At 42.0% G+C, this 22,967-nt stretch overlaps 1 protein-coding gene across 7 annotated transcripts in view; it reads left to right on the plus strand.

Moving 5' to 3' along the window:
* The window catches only part of PACSIN2 (protein kinase C and casein kinase substrate in neurons 2), a 170,907-nt gene that overhangs the window by 99,000 nt on the left and 48,940 nt on the right, over positions 1-22,967 (plus strand). For all 7 annotated transcript variants that reach the window (XM_040345837.1, XM_040345831.1, XM_040345835.1 and 4 more), the window contains one exon: positions 22,586-22,742. In XM_040345837.1, the coding sequence (XP_040201771.1) occupies positions 22,649-22,742 (94 nt within the window). In that variant the 5' untranslated portion in view covers positions 22,586-22,648. The remainder of the gene's footprint in view (positions 1-22,585; positions 22,743-22,967) is intronic.

Genomic DNA, 22,967 nt, shown 5'->3' on the forward strand with positions numbered 1-22,967 from the left:
AGCATTGGCTGGGCGGTCACTGGGCATCAACCATGGGAGGGAGGTCAGAGGCATAGACTCAATCCGACTCGAGGGCATTCAGGGACTGGCAAGGAATCTTGACATTAAGGTTATAGTACTTATTTGTTGTTTGTTATACTGTGCTTTTGGTGATGTGTTTTTCTTTCTTTCTTTCTTTCTTTCTTTCTTTCTTTCTTTCTTTCTTTCTTTCTTTCTTTCTTTCTTTCTTTCTTTCTTTCTTTCTTTCTTTCTTTCTTTCTTTCTTTCTTTCGTTGGCTAGTAAACAAGATGTAAACAATTTAGGCTTGCTCATCTCTGTGTTTCTTCTTCAGACATTGTGTCTGAAAACTTTGGTATGGTTTCCTGGGATAGGACATTAGGCACAGAAACAAAGAGCCACCAAGGGGTGGCACCTGCTGGTGGCCAATCCCCCATAGGCAGCTTAGTTTTTTGCTAATGTCTAGGAGTAAGGACCTAGCTTCCTGTTTATTTAGACTGTTCAGGTTTTCTTTCAGATCTTAAAATGTGGCCCATCTGGCAGACAAGCTGGATAATCTAGATGTCAACTCAGTCATCGAGCTCATGCAGGCCTCCCAGCTATGTGTGGGGCTGGCTGCAACAATCCGTCTGGCATTGGGGTGGCCTGTGCTATTTTTTTTTCATGGGGGGCGCATTTGACAAAATTGTTCGAAAATACATGATGGGAGGAACGAATCCTCTTGGGGATCTTCCTAATACTGAGACATATGGTGTCTGGTACCACATTTTAAAAAATGTGTATACAAAAAGACCCTAACTAGAAAAATAGAGGACTTTAAAGTGAAGGTTCACCCTAAAACAATTATCTAACATTACATCCAGCATACTAGCGACATGTACAGTATGCAGGTCTTTTTTTTTTTTTTGCCGTACATACCGTTATATTGTTGTTTTCTCTCTGGGTTCTGATTCCCGCAGGACTGGGCGTTCCTATCCCTGGGTTAGATGATTGACGTCTGGTGAAAAACTTCCCAAGGCGCGTCACCAGTTTTCCGTAAATAGCCGACCTGCGAGTCGGCACTTTACGGCACCTGCGCGCGCCATGTAGAGCTGACTGCGCAGGCGCCATATAGAGCCGACTCGTAGGTCGGCTATTTACGGAAAACTGGTGATGCGCCTTGTGCGCCATGGGAAGTTTTTCACCAGACGTCAATCATCTAAACCCAGGGATAGGAACGCCCAGTCCCGTGTGAATCAGAACCCGGAAGCCGGGGAGAAAATAAGAATATAGCGGTATGTACAGCGAAAAAAAGAACCTGCATACTGTACATGTCGTTGGTATGCTGGATGTAATGTTAATTGTTTTAGAGTGAACCTCCACTTTAAAGGTAACACGTTGTGTATATAAAAAAAAGTTCAATGTTTATTATACAAATATTAAACTCAAATATATGACATAAAAAAACTATCAATGGTGCATGGCCTTACTACAAATACGGATTTATGTTGCATGTCATTCTGATAGATTGCTTGATAGATAGCCCGCTTCATCAGGAAGAGAACTAGTTGAGCTCTGTGTCATCCATGTACATCATTATTTACATTAGTAATAGCCACCACCAGCCGCAGTCTCCTGGAAGGAACAGATCATTTCCGCCAAAGCTTGTACACTAATAAATCCTTCATAAGAGGACCTGGCTTGTATAGTTGTCTCCTATTGAGGAATGGGAATGAAGTCTCGCGCCAATATATAAGTGAAATAAATATAATGAATTATTAAATTAAGCAATATATAAATAGCCGAGCTGCTCTCTGTGAAATTACATAAATGTAATTTGTGGACAGTGAAGTGAAGATTTAGAGGCGCTAGCTGATAGTGTGTATACACTGAATAAATAATAAAAATTGTATGCATCAATATATAAATAAGTGGATATAACAATAACATGTGAATAAATAGTGACCATATATAAAAATTAAACCACAATGGTGGTTATAAGCAAATGGTGAAAGTCCACAATGCAAATAGAAATAGAAAATAATTGTGCCAAAAATAGAGTCCATATATATGATGAATCCTCAAAACCATAGATAGAAGATCTTCCACCTTCACCAAGATAAAGAAAGACCACCAAAAAAGTGCTCATGGATGGCACCTTACCGCAAATAATGGACCACTTTAATTAAAAAGAGGTCAATCAGGCAGATAAAGATAGTATTCCAGACCCAGATCTCTCAGTATCAACTGTCTTGATAGAGCAATACTCCACGCCACATGCGATATTTAAAGCAAGAGAGAAAAAAACGCCATAGAATAATATTGTTTTTTATTTTTGAAAACAGAGAAAGAAAACGCCAAATGGCCTCTTACTTGATGGGGTGCCTAGCCCCGGCACTGAGGTTAAAAGCGTGGATATGTATGGGAGAATGGATGGAGTCCCGTGGCCGGTGTGAGAACCGTGCAGAGCCGCACTAGCGTTGTTTGGCGTGCGTTCCACCCTCCAGGATGAGAGAGCCAGCGGGACCAGGAAGTGGGTGGGTCGAGCGTGACCTGTAAGCCTCGACGTACGTTTCGTGATGATGTCACGTCGTCAGGAAGCATACAGCGTCGCGCTCTGGGTCTGTTTTAAAGGCCCATCAATCAACTAAAGTGGGAGGGAATCAGAGGGCGGTAACACTCAGTCCCGGATCAAGCAACTGGACATTGTACAAATAAATACATCTAGGCCAGCAAAATTGTCAAACATTAAAATAAACAATATTAACAATATTAGCAATATTAACAATAATAGTCACAATATAGGATAGCCTAAGGACATAAATTATAAAAACCGCAAGAATGCAAATGAAGCACTTAGAATGGTAAACAGTTTTGTCTCATTAGCAATGGACATATCCCACATGTAAACCCATGGCAGATATAGATTATATCATATAACAATTTATTGCCAATCTGATCCAAAAAGATCTAAAATTAAAATGGTAAATGGACAATATAATAGAATTATCTAAAAACATTTAAAAATATTTAAAAATATTCAAACACATTTAAATATTGTCCCTGGTCAAAGGGTATATCTAGATCCATAAAAAAAACTTTTAATAAAATTAAAATTAATTTTAGTTTTCTAGTTATATTATGTGTTAAAAAAACCACAGTTTTAAATGGGTTTTAATTGTATAATCAGAAAGATTTATTCATTGGTTAAAAAACAATTGAGGTCCAACTCGATATTTAAACCCAAAGGGCGCATAGTGCGCAATCGGTGCAACCACTGGGTCTCATTTTGGGAGACTTTCTTGGTCATATCTGTACCCCGCCAGTGACCAGATATCCTATCGATGCCATAAAAAATCATTTTACTTGGATCCCTGTTATGGCACTCATCAAAGTGCCTAGAGACACTGTGATTAGGATACCCTTTAAGAATATTGGCCACATGCTCATTTATGCGTACTTTGAGTTCCCTTGTGGTGCGACCCACATATTGCATTTTACAAGGGCACTCCAGGACATAAGTAACATACCTGGAGTGACATGTAATTAGTGGCTCTATGGTACAATTTTTGGCACAATTATTTTCTATTTCTATTTGCATTGTGGACTTTCACCATTTGCTTATAACCACCATTGTGGTTTAATTTTTATATATGGTCACTATTTATTCACATGTTATTGTTATATCCACTTATTTATATATTGATGCATACAATTTTTATTATTTATTCAGTGTATACACACTATCAGCTAGCGCCTCTAAATCTTCACTTCACTGTCCTATTGAGGAATACTTAAATATTAGGTCCCTTCAACATGTACACGTTGCATCTCGCAGCTGAAGAAAGTGAGGTGTCGTCCTGGATGTTATCCTTGTTGCCTTGGGTGTGTACATGTACCCCTTTCTTGTACTGGGGTGGCTGTGCATCTTCTGGCAGCTGTCTTTGAAGCTTTGGTTTCCATCTTGTTTTGTGGTCCAGTGAAGATTTAAGGTTGCTGTGTGGGGGTGATGATGCTGCAGCAATCGAAGACTGTGCTCTATTTCAGCTTCCTCCTGGCAACACCTCATTGGCCGGCCTGGTTTTGGCCACAAGGTGTTTTTTTGGTGTTTTCTGGTTTGGGACGTGCTATGGTCAAGGTTTCTTACCAAGCTGTGTCCTTGAATGAACGGTGGAGATTTTTTTTTTTGCACTATAAAATCACTTTCTTTGTGTTCATTGAAATGCCTATAACAGATGGGGGGAGGGGTGTTTGGCTACCAACAGGGGCCGTCCCTAGGTGGTACTTTGTTTTGTGCCTTACTCCTGGGCGTGGCTTTATAACCCTACAGTCAAGATTTCTTGCCAGGCTGTGTCCTTCAATGTACGCAGAGAAAAGGATTTTACAGTGTTTAAAAAAATCCAATTTTTTTATTTCTTTATAACCGATTTAAAAATGCAGGGATTGGTTTCTCTTTTTAGTAAAAAATAAATAATAATAAAAACTTAACTTTTTTTTTACCCTAATGCATTGTTTGCATTAACGTAAAAAATGTTACCTGCTGTCAATCAAATGCAGTGAAGAGAAAGTGGGGGCGGGCCTAAGTCCCACTACTGTGTAAGTCTATGGAGCGCTGCTCCATAAACACACAGGTTGGGAGCGCACAGACTACGGTTGTCCTAAAAATAAAAAATAAGAGGAGGAGCCAATATGGCCAAGAGGAGGCTGCCAGAGGATCCCAGAAAAAGAGGATCGGGGCCACTCTGTGCAATACAACTGCACAGAGCAGGTAAGTATAACTTGTTTGTTATTTTAATTAAAAAAAAAATATGACTTTAGTAACAGTTGAAGCAAATATGGGGATACAAAGTCTGCTTTACTGACAGCACTCCTCCCACTAAATAAACACCTAGTGAACAATGGGAAAAAAATAAAGCTTTGTGAGATGAAAGGCACTTTGGGTGCTGAACTCAGGCTAATACGCAGATAAAAGTACTGAAATGCACACGTTTCTGCCACACAGTCCTGTCTGGTGGGGCAGGCAGCCTGATCTTACCCTACTGCAGTTTCACTTTTTAGGGTTCATTCACACAATTCTAAAACGAATGTGGGCTGTGTCCATTGTCCCAACATGACACTTCAATCAGGTCTGTACACAGCAGCAGGGTACAGTGACACGCGCTATGCTGTGCTGTGTAAAAATGCAATAACCCATCTCAACGCAGCTTTGTGGTGTGAATACAACACATAGAATTTTTTTTATTATGTGCCCTTTCTTTGAAACTGAGTTGGTCTACGCAGCCCAAAGGAGTTGGTGTAGACAAGCCCTTACAGTTCTCCTCCCACACCCACCCTGTCACTTGGCAGTGAAAGGAGAAGCAGCAGACTAATGGGGTTATTTCCGGGGCTGTTGCTCTGCTAAAGGTACAGGCAGACTTTACCGCATTGAGGGGCCAATTATTGTAAAATCTTGGATGAGAACCTTCTTCCCCCAGCCAGAACACTGAAGATGGACCGTGGCTGGGTCATGACAATGAGCCAAAACATGCCGAAAAGGCAACAAAGGAGTGGCTCAAGAAGAAGCACATTAAGGTCACCTAGCCAGTCTTCAGACCTTACTCCTATTGAACATTTATAGGGGGAGCTGAAACTTCAAGTTGCCAAGAGACAGCCTAGAACCGTTACGAATTTAGAGAAGATCTGTAAAGAAGAGGGGAACAAAATCCCTCTTGAGATGAGTGCAAACCTGGTCACCAACTACAAGAAATGTCCTACCTCTGTACTTGGTGGCAAAAAACCCTTGTTGCTAAGCTCAGTCATGTTTTGCTTAGGGATCAAATACTTATTTTACTCACTGAACTGCAACTCCATTTATTGCACTTGTATCGTTTTTTTTGTATTTTTGGTTGATATTCTGTCTATCATTTAAAATGCACCAATGATAAATTAAAGACCCTTCATTTCTATGTACCATATGTACTTGAGTATAAGCCGAGGCACTAATTTTATCACAATAAAAATGGGAAAACTTATTGACTCGAGTATAAACCTAGGATGAGAATGAAGCAGCAACTGTAAGCGGAAAAGAGGGTCAACAATGCCCATTTGCAGCTTCACCGTGCCCATTTGCACATCTCACTGTGCCCATTCTCACTGTGCCCTTTGCAGCCTTACTGTGCCCATTCTCATTGTGCCCATTGCAGCCTTACTGTGCCCATTGCAGCCTTACTGTGCCCATTCTCATTGTACCCATTGCAGCCTTACTGTGCCCATTGCAGCCTTACTGTGCCCATTCTCATTGTGCCCATTGCAGCCTTACTGTGCCCATTCTGACTGCCCATTGTAGCCTTACTGTGCCCATTGCAACTTTACTGTGCCCTTTCTCACTGTGCCCGCTCCTTCCGTGATAGTCCGTGTACCTGTCGGGTCTCGGGCGTCCATTTTTCAAAACTCATCCGCTAAATCAGTTTCCCTGCAGACACTGTGTTCAATGTTGCGCCAATTACGGACCTTCTTTAATCCTCGGACAAGAGGACGTCCATGATAGGCGAAACACTGAAAACAGTGTCTGCTGGGAAAGTCCGAGGATGAGAGGACCTCCGTGATAGGCGATCGTGGAATACAGTGTCAAACGCCTATCAAGGACCAGGAGGAAGCCGCGAGTTTTGAAAAAATGGATGCCCGCGACCCGACGGGTACACTGACTCGAGTATAAGCCGAGGAGGCTTTTTTCAGCACTAAAAAAAGGGCTGAAAAACTCTGCTTATACTCGAGTATATACGGTAAGTAGGCAAATGTACAAAATCTGCATGGGATCAAATAACTTTCCCCACTGTATGTATGTGTTCATGCACATGTAGGTGTTTAGAGGCAAGAAAAAAAACCCACAGCCAAGTGCATCCAGGAGCAGAAAAAACACTTGGTGTGCCTAAATGCTTCTAGGCACGTTTAGCGCTTGCGCGTCCAATTTATTTAGATGGCCAGGATGAGTTCTTATTCTGGCCAATAAAATTAAAGCCCATGTGCTTGACACGGCTAAACACGTTACATGAGTTTACAAGCTTCAAGTGTTTTTTCTGCCAAAACTCTTCTGCCAGGAGTTTAGGAGAGTTGGCAAAATGTCCAGTGTGCATAAGTAAATCACTTGCGTTTACACAGTATACTAATGAATACAGAACTGTGTTCATCTATGTGGGGGGGTGTTTTTTTTTTTATATATATCTGCCTGGATTTCAGCTTTAAAGGAGTTCTCTAAGCTAAAACTTTTAACCCCCGCTGTGCCCGGTCTGTAAAAATATACAAAATAAACTTTCACTTACCTGCCTACTATCCCCCGTTGTTCCGATATCGCCGTCCCGGTCTCTTCCACTTCCTGCGGGTCGGTGACTCACAGTGCGCTCAGCCTATCAGCGGCCGCGACGGGACATTGCTGTGGCCGCTGATAGGCTGAGCGCACTGGTTCGTAGGCAGGTAAGTGAAAGTTTATTTTGTATAGTTTTACAGCCCGGGCACAGCGGGGGTTAAAAGTTTTAGCTTGGAGAACTCCTTTAAATAACATAGACTTCACTTGCAAATGCCTCGGGGTGCCTAATATTCAGAAAATATTGAATCAGGCAAGTATTTTACACTTCAGGCTTCTTGTCATGTAATAAACTATTTCATAAAAAAAAAAGCTGCTCATAAAACGTCTGGCTGACATTCCCTTTAGCGGTATTTGAAGACTGGGGTGGGAGACATGGGAATAGAACGTATAACTGTATGCTTTATCAAGAGGCAAAAAGTATCTAGCCTGTTGAGCTGAGATGATGCACTTAAACTCATGATTTCATCTGGGTTGTTGTGTTTTTCAGTAACAGTCGTATGACCATGTGCGGATTTGCAAATTTGGAGTGATATCTGGCTGTCAAATTTGTGAATGGGAAACTGGCACAAATATCGCCGATATGTTTTTGGTCTCTTTTTTTTGCAGTCTTTGTGCTCATAAGTCTAGCAATGTCTAGTTTGTAATGGATGTTGCCCTTTGAATGCAGAAGAAAGAAGTATTTGTGGTTTTGTCTTTCCTCAATAATTCAGCCATCAGAATATTGTACGCATAGCAGGGAGTGCTGGACACACAATGACCACTACCTGGGAGCAAATGGATTATAAAAACAATAAGCATAGTTTAAATGGGATCATGATTTGATATAAAAACCGTGAGAAATCTACTATTTTTAAAGTCTAAATTTGTGCAAAAAAATATATTTACCCAGTAATTTTGCAGTAGGCCAGATGGGAGTCCTATTGGCCTGGTTAGACGCTGCATGATCTCCCAGGATTGGGTCCCACAGGCTGCACTTTAGCGTGATCTGTCACCTGCAGTGTCTATAATAAGAATAAGGGACACCATGATTGGAGGACGGGCAGATGAATGAAAGGTCTCCCGCCTCCATCAATCGGTTTCATTCACAGAAGCTATAGTTCAGCTTCTATGAATGGGGCAGAAAGAATGGGCATAATCGGCGTAATACATAATGGATATAAACCTGATTCATTCAAATTGAGCTGGGCACATATGTCTGCAGTGTTTTCTTGTATCTTTCCAAAACACAAAGTCCCGTGACTTTCTCCTGCTCCATTCTTCTGTCAGGGTTAGTGCTATAAATAGATTAGCAGAAAGCTGGTCTATTCACAGCACAGCTCTGCAAGTCTCTGCCTATGTGGAGGTGTGTGTGTGTGCGCCTTTCCTCCAATCAGATGTCAAGAATATCCAAAAATTCTAACGGGGTGTGCCCTTTCTAAACCATATATAAAGCTCAAGACAGCAGTTAATCAAGTTAAACTCATGTAGGAGGATTTGTTTCTGTGTATCATCTGAGGCTGTTCACTTCACTGGGTATATGTGAGGGTTACATCTACTTTAAGTTGGTCTAGAAAAGCTTGTAACATTCTCATTTTTTTTTTTTCAATTTGGTATTGTTCTAGCAGGAAAAAAAGTAACATGAGGTCATTTGGAAATTCTATAGGAAATTTGTAACAATTGCAATGAGTCATCAGCTCACATCAGCCCAGGATTCCTCTTGTAGAGGAACTTATTAGTGAGTGAGAGGAAGCCCTCTCTGGTTTTCACATGTCCTGGAATGTGGGCGCACTGCCTGTTCTCCAGGCCGACCTCCAGATAATTTGAGATGTGATTGATAAATATGTCTCACAGCTGCTTTACATTGTACTTTTTTCCTGATTTCGGTATTCTTCTTTTTTTTTTTTTTTTTATATATTTACTCTAAGGCCCCATTCACGTGCAGTGTGATTTAAGCCCAATTTGTTATCAATTGGCTGAAATCGCAATGCAATAAGGCAGGGCTGTACACCGGACTAAACTGTAAAATACCTGCTAGCAAGTGAAAGGCAATACACTGTAACCTGATAAGAAATGCAGTTTTCTAAAAACCAAAAATTCATGATCTAGCGAAGTTCATGAATTAATGTAAAGTGAGTGGCAAAGTTTATAAAGTTCATAAAACAAGATGATTGTGATTAGAAATTCTGCATCCCAATCAGATGAATTAACTCACCAGAGATCTAGGCTGGCTAAATAGATACTGCATAAACACATATACAAGACCACATTCATTGGAAAGACTTCTATCCACCCCAGCCAGTCACATGATCCAATCGTTATTTCTGTAACTGGGACTCCGCAAGCATGCAAATAAAGGAAAAAAGAAACAAACATATAGTGTAACACTGTTTTAAACTGCCAAATAAGAGGGTACACTGTGAAAATAGTGCCATACTGTGCAAAGAGAAAGTGTTCAAAGAAACACCAGCCTGCCCTTCACCCACATGCAATGCGCACTTGTGTACATTACTCATAGGCAGTTTTTTGGTAAAGGTGAACTAACCCTTTAAGTTGATGAGTTTAGTTATTCTATAAAGCGGAGCTCCACCCAAAAGGGGAAGTTCCACTTTATGCACACCACTCCCCTCCTATGCCACATTTGGCATGTGATTTTTCTTTTGGGGGGGCGCGACAGTGGTGTGAGCTGGTACCTCCCACTTCTACTCGCACCACCTAGGCCACAGGTGTCAAACACAAGGCCCGCGGCCCGAATCTGGCCCTCCAGGACATTTCATGTGGCCCTCGCACCTCTCCTGTAGCTGTAGGAGAGCTCCAGCCCTCCTCTGGTCCTACTTCAGACCCTTACTTTCTGCTTTCAAGCAATGCATCCAGCTTCTTCCCCGCAGTAGCATAAGGAAAGGGTGGTGCACTGTGATGTAAGGGAGAGTGAGGGACTCAACTTCTGATGGTGGGGTGGCTCTTGACATGTAATGTAAAGGGAAGGGGATGCACTGGACATTTCTAGATCTAATAGATACAACCGACCCTTTTGAGGGCAATCATAATGCTGATGCGGCCCACGATGAAATTGAGTTTGACACCCCTGACCTAGGCAATCTGAGCAGAAGGTCTCCTTTTCCCCCTCCCTCCCTGCAATTTTCTGGGACACGTTTCAGGTCCCAGAAGACTGTCAGTTCATTTAGGAGGCACAGCCAGACTCGCGCATGCACAGTGCGCACCCGGCTATGATGCCGCAAGCTGTCACTGCCGGGTGCCCACATTTTTATAATGTCGGGGAGAGGAGCTGGAGAGAATCTGTTGTCCGGGTGGCCACATCGCTGGATCCTGGGACAGGTGAGTGTGTTTATTTAGGCCTCATGCACACTGGACATTTTTTTACGTTTTTTACAGCAGCTGTTTTTGTCTGTAGACGTGTTTTTTTCTACAGTCATTAAACTCCCCATGTATCGCCCCATGATTTAAGATGCAATGTATGTAATACAGCTGACTTACTGATGAATCCTTTTATCAACTAAATTATGTAAATGCTCATTTGTATTTCCAATAAACTTTTGTAAACAAAAAAACTCCATGTTATCCTATGTGTCAATGCACACATAGGCTGTTTTTGGCATTGGCGTTTTTGAGCAGTAAAAAAACAACAAAACTAGTGGGTTTCCGAGAGACGTTTTTCAGCTGTAAAAACGCTCTAACGCTGATAAACACTGACAAACGTCGATAAACGCTCAAAAATGTCGCTCGCCAGTGTATTTGAACTTTTTTGATCCATTGAAAAAAAAAAAACGCTAATGCGGAGAAATACTATTGGAAAAACGTTAAAAAAGGTGAAAAACTTCCTGCAAAGCTGCTGCGGTCTTATAACGTTATTTTAGCGTCCCGTGTGCATGAGGCTTAAAAGTCAGCAGCTACACTTTTTGCCACTACTGACTTTTAATAAACACAAAAAAGACTGGAACTTCGCTTTACAGCCCCACTGAACTTTCCCTTCGAATTGGCCAAATACATTCCAGACGCATTAAAAATAAAACACATTTGTTTTACTTTTTGCCTCCATATGCTTGTATTAGTAAGTGATACGAGACTGATTGTAAATTCCTTTTGTAAGAAGACTGCTATGAATGATTTTTGTAAGGTTCTCCTCAGCATCTTGGCACGAAATACATTTAAAAAATAAATGATGTGAGAATAGGCAAACCCTGGAAGCAAAAGGGTGAAAATCTTTTTTTTTTTTAGTGCACCCTGACCACCTTATCTACGCTGTACGCATATGACCGGCATTTGTCGGGAAGCGTCTGTTTTGCTGGCAGCTTCATGGTAGTAGGTGGAGGGTGTGTAATGATATATTTTGGCAAATTCTGATGGGTAAACACTGAGCAGATTGGAAGGATATTACAGAGAATTGGGTCACAACAAGACAACCGCCTCCTTCCCATTGACACTGCTGGAATCCTGGAGGTCGCCTTGAATTTATTCACACTGTTACTATCACATTCCATAGAACACAAGCCTGGCTGTTCTTCTCTGCCAAACTCTGTAGGACTTATAAATCGTCCTCTGTCGCTGCTGCTTATGAATGAGGCCTAGTGCCTGTCGGTAAAGGAAAGCGGGTATATGGCAAGGCTTGTATTCACATCTACATGGTACAGCGGTCTGCTGAAGTACCTTGTGTTCCGGGGCTGAATAGATTGGTTTAGCCGGAAACTCCTCACCGTAATCTTATCCGGAGTTTTTCTTACAGCTATCCTAAATAGAAGCTTCTTTTACATGACTGAACATGTGTGGCGTTGTCACTGAGTTCTTGAAAGTCTGCTATATTACACTCAATATCTTAAGGTTTATGTATCATAGAGGAAAAAATATGAGAGGTTAACTCTCATTTTGCAAGACAATTTTTTTTTTGGGGGGGGGGGGGGGGGATACACCTTGAAGGCAAGCTTCTTTTTTGACTTTTTTTTTTTCATAGCGTTTTTTCTTTTGGCTTTCAAATCATATCACTTTAAAGCTCAACTCCCAGGAAACCTGCTAAATACGTAGATGAAATGCATATGAGAGCTGTTTTACCTGCTAAAATATTTGAGACGTGCAAATCTCAGAACTAGGTGGACCAAATACATAGTCCTGTCTAGCAGCTAGACGGGAACTGATCTCTTCTGCAGTTTCACTTTCACTATTCCATACTCACTCACCGAGTGACAAGGCAGTGAAATGAGAAGTAGTACATCTTTCACTCTGCTCTCTCCTTATGGTCCTTGTATTGCAGAACACCTAATTGGCTCATTGTGCGGATTTTCTCTCCTTCTCTAAGCTCTGGTATGCAGATTGTACAGTAGACTGCAGGATGCTTATACTGCTTGCATTTAAACAAATGCAATTAATGGTGTATTAAGGATTTATACATTGGCATCATTTTTGTTTTCTATATTTGACTAGAGTTCAGCTTTAACCACTTAAGGACCGGACCTTTAGGCAGCTAAATGACCCAAGGGGTTTTTACAATTCGGCACTGCGTCGCTTTAACAGACAATTGCGCGGTCGTGCGACGTGGCTCCCAAACAAAATTGGCGTCCTTTTTCCCCCACGAATAGAACTTTCTTTTGGTGGTATTTGATCACCTCTGCGGTTTTTATTTTTTGCGCTATAAACAAAAATAGAGCGACAATTTTGAAAAAAATGCAATATTTTTTACATTTTGCTATAATAAATATCCCCAAAAACATATCTAAAACATTTTTTTTCCCTCAGTTTAGGCCGATACGTATTCGTCTACCTATTTTTGGTAAAAAAAAAAATCGCAATAAGCGTTTATCGATTGGTTTGCGCAAAATTTATAGCATTTACAAAATAGGGGATAGTTTTATTGCATTTTTATTCATTATTTTTTTTTTTTTTACTACTAATGGCGGCGATCAGCGATTTTTTTTTCGTGACTGCGACATTATGGGGGACACTTCGGACAATTTTGACACATTTTTGGGACCATTGTCATTTTCACAGCAAAAAATGCATTTAAATTGCATTGTTTCTTGTGAAAATGACAGTTGCAGTTTGGGAGTTAACCACAGGGGGCGCTGTAGGAGTTAGTGTTCACTTAGTGTGTGTTTACAACTGTAGGGGGGTGTGGCTGTAGGACTGACGTCATCGATCGAGTCTCCCCTATAAAAGGGATCACTCGATCGATACGCCGCCACAGTGAAGCACGGGGAAGCCGTGTTTACATACGGCTCTCCCCGTTCTTCAGCTCCGCGGAGCGATCGCGGCGGAGCGGCTATAAACGAATAGCCACGCCGTCGTCTCGGATCCTTTCCCGAGGGAATCCGACCACCGCAAGTACCGGGGGGGGGGGGTCCCGACCGGACCCCCGACCCACGTCTAGGCAGGCACGTACAGGTACGTTGATGTGCCTGTCCGTGCCATTCTGCCGATGTAAATGCGGCGGTCGGGAAGTGGTTAAAGAGTTCCACCCAAAAATGGAACTTCCGCTGATGGTGACCCCCCTGTCATGCTAGATTTGGCATAGCATTTTTTTTGGGGGGGGGGGCAGATACTTTTTTTTTTTTTAGAGGCATCCAGGTCCCACTTCCTCCCGTGGCTCCGTTCACCTCCCCCTCCCACCCTGCAATATTCTGGGACACGTCACATGTCCCAGAAGATTGCCCGGCCAATCACAGTGCGTAGGGCGGCTCGCACATGTGCGGTGCATGCCTGGCTGTGAAGCCACAGTCAGGCGCCGCAGAGAGGGGTGGGAGAGGAGTAGGGCTTCGTACTCTCGCATCAATGGACCGTGGATAGGTGAGTGTCCAATTATTAGAAGCAGCAGCTACACTTTTTTTTGTAGCTGCTGACTTTTAAATAGGTGAAACTTCGCTTTAAGATACTTGTATGTAAAGATGCTTTCGAGAATGGTTCACATGAGTGCCGTGATGTAAGAATAGTCACATTTAGTGCACACTTCCTGTGACTGGGTTTTTAATACCAGACAGGGTTTCGGTGGAGGGACTGAGAGAAAATTGCGTGGACTCCTGATTGTAGGAGCCTTCTTGTCTTTGGAATTGTAATGTTATAGTGCTCAAGGCCAGACGCATACATGGGGTGGCTTTCTGTGAAGTTTAGAAAACATGTATTTCAAGGAACATGGAGGCTGCTTTGGTTTATCCAAACTCCTAGCTGCTTGTATCTTCCAATTATCCATTGCCTCCAACACAAAATGGTTAAGCACTGTGTAAAGCATGAGAACCCTAGCTGTCTCAGTCAGCCGTTTGAGCATGTTTTTAGAAGATGGCAGAGTGATGACTTTACCGGTGTGTGTATTTAAAGATTGGGGGCAGCTATGTAAGCATGACCACAACAAAAAATGGATATGTATTTTAAAGAGGAACTGCAGTCTGCTCACATAATTTGTAATAGAAACATCTTTGCCATTCTTAAGCTTCCATTCAACCACTTTGCATAATAAATATATATATATATATATATACATACATACATACATACATACATACATACACACTGTCTGTACTTGACAAATATGCTGCCGAAATCTCCTTCCACGAAGTCTGGCTGCAACCATTTTAACTGTGGGCAGCTGAAGCTACTGCCTGTTTACTTCCAGGATTTACGCACACACAGAGGCACATCTGCAGCTCTCATTGGCCCTCTTATGACTCGCCCCCTCCCTTCCTGGCAAACTCTCAGGAGTGTGGGAGAGAGAGCTGTGCATGTCACAAGCCTAGGCTTTTTATCAGACAAAAAGGAAGTGGGCTGTGTAAGGTATTTATAGGCAGAAAAAAAATGTTTTACTATCCAACGTTAAAACAAAGGCAGAAGATTTAATAGTTGGAAAGTTGAAAAAATTACTGAAGTTCCGCTTTAACTAGTGGTTTGCCTGTAGTTAAAGGAGGCTGAAATTACTTTTTACAGGGTATATAGAGACATAATAGTTAACTGATTCATTTTAAAAATTATTAAAAATAGATAAAAAAATCAATCATATAATGTATCTACAGTTTCGTTTTTTGCATGTTTCCTGCTTCTCTGCTGCACAGAGCCAATACAGGGCAGTGATGGTTTGGAAAATGAAACTGATCCAAAGGGAAGGTACTCTGGGGTTTTAGACACACAGTAATCACACCTCCTTGATGTTAGTAACCACAGAGAGAAAGCTCCCAGCACTGTGGTTATCAGGAAACAGATAACCAGGAAGTGTGGAGATCAGAGAATTACAGCAACTTGAGAGCAAAAACGAACAATGAGGACATGAAAACAGCACTGCATTACGGTAAAGGAAGCTATTAAGATAAAAAAAAATATTTCCTTTACAAACCCTTTAAAGGAGTTGTAAAGGAAAAAAAAATTTGCCTAAAATTATTGTCTACAAGGTAGACAGACAGAATAGTGTAATGATTCTGTATAAAAACGAGTAAATACCTATTAAATTCCTTCATCTATATCACCTCCGGCGTTCTAGTTTCTGTTCTCTCATTCACTTCCTGGTTTGCATCGCTCGTTCATGTAAGAACTACATTTCCCAGTATGAATTGCGGCACGCCCAGTAATTCACACCTCCTTGAGGTCTCTAACACGTAGAGAGCGTCCTGCCGCACAGATGTAGTTCCCAGGAGGGGGTGAGCACGTTACTGACCACCGCAGTAAACCCTCCCATCACGGTGGTCAGTAAAATCAGACAAGCAGGAAGTGAACAGAACAGAGAAGAAATAGAGCAACTTCTGAGCAAAAACGAACAATGAGGAAGTGAAAAGAGGAATGTCTGCAGGTAAAGGATGCTTATTATGAAAAAAAAACATTTCCTCAACAACCCCTTTAAGTTTGGTCTGGTACTTGAAGACTCAAACTGATAAAATCTGGACTTCATGTCAACATATACCAGAGGGGGTTACACAAGTTTTCTGTCTATTTTGTACTCTGTATAAAGGGAAAGTGACACTTAACGTTTTTTTTTTTTTTTTAGTCATGTATTCTAAAAACTTTCTTTAGATCGGTTTCCTCCAAATTTCCCAGTTTCTTATTTATTTTCTTGCTGCCTTAATTAAATTTCATGTTGGAGATTCCTTACATTCATTCTCCATCTCTTTTGGTGGTATTTGATTACCTCTGCGGTTTTTATTTTTTGCGCTATAAACAAAAAAAGAGCAACAATTTTGAAAAAAAAAAACACTTGTTTACTTTTTGCTATAATAAATATCCCATTTTTTAAAAAAAAAAAAATACTTTTTTCCCCCCTCAGTTTAGGCCGATACGTAGTCTTCTACATATTTTTGGTAAAACCAATCTGTGTCCCTGTGTACAAGGGACACAGCATCGGTCTCCTCTCCCTGACAGGACGTGGATCTCGGTCTTTACACACACAGATCCACATCCTTGTCTGTGTAACGGGCCGATCGCGGGTGCCTGGCGGACATCGCGGCCGCCAGGCACGCGCATCGGCACTGCAGTGATGCGGCGGGCGCGCACACGCCCCCCCAGTGACGGCAATTGCGTCCTCCCGGCAATTGAGAGCCACCTTGTGGCCATCTTTTACCTATAGGCAGGATACCAAGTATTTAAGTGATTGTGAAGTCTCACTTTAAAAAATTAAAATAACAAACCTGTTGCAGTGGTATTGAACAAAGCAACCCGGATCCTTCTCTTCTTTGGTCCCTCTTCTGTGATCCTGGCCCCTCCCTCCTGATGAGTGCCCCCATAAACAAGCAGCTTGCTATGGGGGCATCAATGTATCCATTCGGATACGGAGCCCCGGCCCTGCACCTTTTCTCCCCTGATTGGCTAACTGACTTTGACAGGTGTGGGAGCCAATGGCGCTGCAGCTGTGCCCCAGCCAATCAGGAGGAGAGTCCCGGACGGCAGAGGGAATCGTGGACATCACTGGATAGAGAAGGGGCTTGGGGTAAGTATTAGGGGGTGCTGGGGGGCCTGCTACACACAAGTTTGTTTTATCTTAAGGCATATAGATGAGATAAAAAAACCTTTTGCCTTTACAACTCCTTTAGGCACAAATAGTCCTAATAAACCAATTCCCTTTTTTTGAGTACAGGTTGATTTGTTCTTGTGTTTCTTATACATGAGATGGTGGCTTGTTAATTAGCAGCTGGGACAGTGCTATTTGTTTCTATTATAAATACCACACAATTGCAGATGAGCTTAACACATGATGAGTAATGTTAGAAATGTGTAAGTGTTGCTATATTAAGCAGTGTGTGGGAGCTGCAGGGTTAACTCCTAGATTACGGTCTCTGGATGATAGAATGATATGATCTCCCACAGGAATGTGAAGTATTCACAATTCATATACATTGATAATTCACGGTCTGTGCTGCTTTGACACTTCTGCCCTTATGTAACTAGAATCTCCATCTATGAGAGAGGAGCCCTGTGTTCATGTAGAGTGTTCTATTGTGTACAGCAAGCGGCGTGTTTATACTGGGTTCAAAGCTTATATAACCAGCCTGAGACTCTCGTCCAACCTGATCTGTCTTATTCAACTGAAGCTCATTTATGGTATCTGGAAGCATGTAGGGCTTATGACTCAAGCTAGGTGCATAGTACTGGGATTACCCCCCCCCCCCCACCCCTTCTTTTATAGGGGACTCTGTAGTCAGGGGAGGCTTGCATTCCAATCGACATGCTGCAACAAATTTGGTTACCGTTTAAATTCTTGACTCCTCCTTTGCGAGGACATCGAACCAGAATTAACAATTACATTTGCATCGATAATCTAGGCGTGCCACTTTAAGGGAAGTAAACTTGATCTTTCTTCAGCAGAACTTCACGTTGTGGCCCTGTCTGCTGTCCACATCACAAATGTAAAATAATTGGTAGACCCACTTTCATGGTAATCCATTGTCTCCATCTGGTGGAATGGGATTTCAATCCAGACATCTTTCATTCCCTTTGCCATGGTACTTGGGCATACTTAATCTCCTGGCAGAGTTCTATCCTCTGTCAGCCACTGGCTTCGGTTCAAGCCACAGATTTGAGATAGGTCTCCTCAGAGGCTCTCTCCACCAGAGGCCTTTTGGAATCGCACCTGGAGAACCCACTTCGCTTGGTGTGAGTTGGAATTTTTAGCCTAGAAACTACAGAATGGGATGTATTCCGTCCTTCCTCCAGTCTAGTCTGGACCATAATTTTTGCCTTGAGTGGCCAATCTTGGCTTTGGCCATTCGGTTTCATAGATACTTGGCTGGTCACGCTCTAGTAAAGGTCTTTGTTCACCTTTATTCCCTTGGTACCTCATACTGGTTCTTTGACCCTATCATGGGTATTCCCCCCTTTCTATCATCCCTGTGTCACTCTGGAGGTACTTTTTTAATACCTCCAGAGTGCCCCCTTATATCGTCCAGGGTGCTCCCTTACAGCCTCCAAAATACCACTGAGTAATAGTAAGGTCAGTGGCAGAACTACCAGGGTCTCAAAGGTCGCATTTGCTATTGGGCACTGGTGTTCCACCACCATGCGGATGCCTCAAGATGGGAGGAGGTGGTCCCCTGCACAACATGAGAAAGGGCCCTGGGATGGAGTCGGGGGGGCCCTTCATGGTTTCTTGCATTGGGGTCCTGAGGGTTGTAGTTGTGCCTCTGGGTTGGGTTCCTCTTTTCCCCGTCACTCGGGTGCTGATGTGCGTGCTTGGCGGTACCTGCGATCGTCCGTTACAGAGCCAGGGGCCTGGATCTTGGTGTGTAAACACTGAGATCCACGTCCTGTCAGGGAAAAGAGACCAATGGTGCGGTGCATCCCTTGTACATAGGGACACTGGTCGGTCACCTCCCCCCACAGTTGGAATCACTCCCTAGGGAACACATTTAACCCCTTGATTGCCCCCTAGTGTTGACCCTTCCCTGTCAGTCAGATTTATACAGTAATCACAGTGCATGTTTATAGCACTGTTCGCTGTAAAGTGTGAATGGTCCCAAAATAGTGTCAAACGTGTCCAATCTGTCCGCCGCAATATCGCAGTCCTGACCTAAATTGCAGATAATCGCCATTACTAGTAAAAAATGAGAATAAAAAAAAGTCAAATCTATCCCCTGTTTTGTAGGCTCTATAACTTTTGCGCAAACCAATCACTATACGCCTATTGCATTTTTTTTTTTTTTTTTTACCAAAAATATGTAGAAGAATATATATCGGCCTAAACTGAGAAAAACAAAGGGATATATATTATAGCAAAAAATATTGTGTTTTTTTTTTTTTTTTTCAAAATTGTCAGTCTTTTTTTGTTTTTATAGCGCAAAAAAATTCAAACCGCAGAGATGATCGAATACCATCAAAACAGTAAAATGTTTCTTGAAGTACAGTACAGGACACCATTCCCTCTTTTGTTCTCATCTCTCCCTAATGCTTGCTAAAAAAATAAAAAATAAAAAACTTTGGCTAGCTGGAGCTTTTCGTTTTGCCCGTGTCCAGTCACCTAAAGATGGCTGCCTATAAATCCAGTCAATAGATTTTACTGACAAGCCAGAAGTCCTATTATTTTTCAGATGAGAAATCGCGGCCTCCAAGCCAAGGTCTTCTTAAAGGGGACGTCAATTTTGTTATAAAGGACCTATGGCGTTTTTCTCCCCAGTCTCTTGTAGAATCTCTTTGCAGTGCTGGCCAAAAAAAACTACCTGGAGTTTCTCCCTCTATTCCAATGGTACCCGTTTTTTTTTGGCTGGTTTATGTCACCCAGTCCAGTATTTTCCATATATTCCAGAGGAGAATCTCTCTCCATTGCATTTGCTAGTACTTTGAAGAACACCTACAGTTTTCTTCTTCTCTGGAGAAATGCGTCTGTTTGTTTGATCATGTAATGGGCAATTCTAATGGTCGTAATTTTTTCCCAATAAATGGCTTTCCATTTGTAGCAGAAGAGGAGGAATACTTTGAAAGTAGTAGTAGTCCTTTAAGCGGCCTTGTTAAATAGTCATTCCCAGCTGTTAGCTTTGTTCTTTGTGTTAGTATGTTATCAAAGAGATTAGTCTGCCCTAATTATCCAGCTGGTAACCGCTGATGTCAGAGCCTGCGTATTGTAAATTGGTTAAACCAATTCAGTCAGCTTTGTGCGTAGAGGTGTCCATCCGGAGGTGGTCCTCTTACCGTGGAGTGCTGATTTTCTTAGAGAGAGAGCATTTTCGCACGTTTAAGCTGAACTTCAGCCAAACTGCTACATACACAGATTTAATATATATGAGAGCCACTTTACCTGCCAAAGCATTTGTATTACTGTTTATGCATAGCTAGATTCAGGTAGGCAGGCGTATCGTTGCGGCGGCGTAGTGTATCGTGTTTACACTACGCCGCCGTAAGTTAGCGAGGCAAGTACATGATTCACAAAGTACTTGCTTGCTAAGTTACGGCGGCGTAGCGTAAATCGGGCGGGCGTAATGGCGCCTAATTCAAATTTAGCTGAGGGGGCGTGTTTTATGGTAATGGGGGGTGACCTTGCGTGATTGACGTATTTTACGAACGGCGCATGCGCCGTCCGTGTACATATCCCAGTGTGCATTGTGGCAAAGTACGCCGCACAGTCCTATTGGTTTTGACGTGGACGTAAATGACGTAAATCCCTATTCACGGACGACTTACGCAAACGACGTAAATATTTAGACGCGGGAACGATGGCCATACTTAACATTACTATTTCAGCTATTTGATGGAATAACTTCAGGCCTGATAATGCGTTACGTAAACGGCGTATCTGTACTGCGTCGGCCGGGCGTACGTTCGTGAATAGGCGTATCTAGTGATTAACATATTCTACGCCGGCCGCAATGGAAGCGCCAACTAGCGGTAAGCCTAAAAATTACACTTTAGGATACGACGGTGTAAGACACTTACGCCGCTCGTATCTGAGCCTAATTTAAACGTATCTGGGTTCCAGAATATGCTTAAATTAGCGCCGGCGCAAATTCAGACTTAGACCTAAGTCTTTCTGAATCCACCTAGCAGTCTCAGGATTTACACAGCTGTGTCACACAGCACAGCCCTATCTGATGGAGCAAGAGACCTGACCCATCATTTGACTAGACAATGAAATGAGAAGCAATAAAGTGATGAGCTCTGTCACTTTTTTCCCCTCCTGTCAGCACGTGAATTGATTGGCTGCTGCATCTCCCAGTCTGAGCTCTGTTGTACAGGGACTTCAGGAGACTGTCGTCAGGTTCATGTACTTGCACTGCTTGCATAAACAATAAATACTTCTCTTAGATTGTAAGCTCTAATGAGCAGGGCCCTCTAATTCCTACTGTTTTAAATTGTAGTGTAATTGTACTGTGTGTCTTTATGTTGTAAAGGCAGACTGTTGGCGCCATATAAATCCTGTGTAGTAATAATGACCATTAATGAACAGAGCTGTGTTCATTTTTTATATAGCTGCTTAGAACTGAAAGATCAAAATTCCAATTTTTCCTCCATTTACATTAAATCTAATAAATACTTGGACAGATAGTTTTGGGGTAACCTTATCCATGTTCTTCACTACACTTCTGTTGAATAGATAGGTGCAATTATCTAGAGTAAAGAAGAACCATTTATGGATGGATTAAGAAATGAATGAGGCTTCACTAAAAGGAAACGTTAAATGATCTGTTTTTTTTTTTTTAGAAGACCATCTCTTCTCCCAGAAAACGGTTTTATCCTTAAAAATCCTTCTGCACTATCTTCTGTCAATGCACTGTGTAAAATTCTGAGCTTCTGTTAGATGTGAGGATGAAGCCCAGTGTCGGGATGATGCGGCTCCATTGCTCATGTGTAGGAGCTGGGTAGGCCTTTCTGTTGATCCCAGATGAAAATGTCAACAGTAGGATAAGCTTCCTGAAAGATGGCACAAGCTGTATAGTGGTGAGGGAGGGCACGCAGCTGCATTGTGGGGAAACAAGTAAAATATGACGCAACATTGACATAATGTACAAGTATGCTGTTTAGTCACGCATACTTTATGGGTGCAAACAATGATTTATCATGGACCCCCTCAATGATTTTATTTTTTTAATTTTGGTATATTTTAAGAAATTGTGTTCTTTATAGGCGTTGATTTAAATATGAACCTTTGTAGATTCCTTGGACATTACATCCTTCTCTACTCAGGATTGTGGGCTATGCATCTGCATATATTCATCGAATGGTGTCTTTGTGTAATCAAGCACTGTGACTGAGGATTCATTTATTTTGAATCAAAACCTGTAAGATCTAAAAAAGATTTTTGCTGAATGTGGCTGAAATCTAAATCTTTTTTGATGCTTGCATTTGGTTGATTCCATGGGTTACATTGCTCTTCTTCTTTTTTTGCTCAGGTTGGCAACTACAAGCGCACAGTGAAGAGGATAGATGATGGCCACAGGCTGTGCAATGATTTAATGAACTGTATCCACGAGCGGGCGAAGATTGAAAAGGTGTACGCCCAGCAACTCACAGAGTGGTCCAAGAGGTGGAAACAACTTGTAGAGAAAGGTTAGGGGACACATGCTACCTCTGTATTAGACTGTGACACATTGGCAAAAGGGTTAAGCAAATGGCACTATACATAATATTATTATAATATATACAGTCATGGCCAAAAATATTGTCACCCCTGAATTTCTGTCAGATAATGCACCACTTGGCGCAGAAAATTGTCGCAGTTACAAATGTTTAGGTATTTTCATGTTATTTCTTTTGTACTGGTATGACACAAAA

Source organism: Rana temporaria, chromosome 3 (genome assembly GCF_905171775.1).
Source record: "Rana temporaria chromosome 3, aRanTem1.1, whole genome shotgun sequence".
In the NCBI taxonomy this organism is placed as follows: Eukaryota; Metazoa; Chordata; class Amphibia; order Anura; family Ranidae; genus Rana; species Rana temporaria.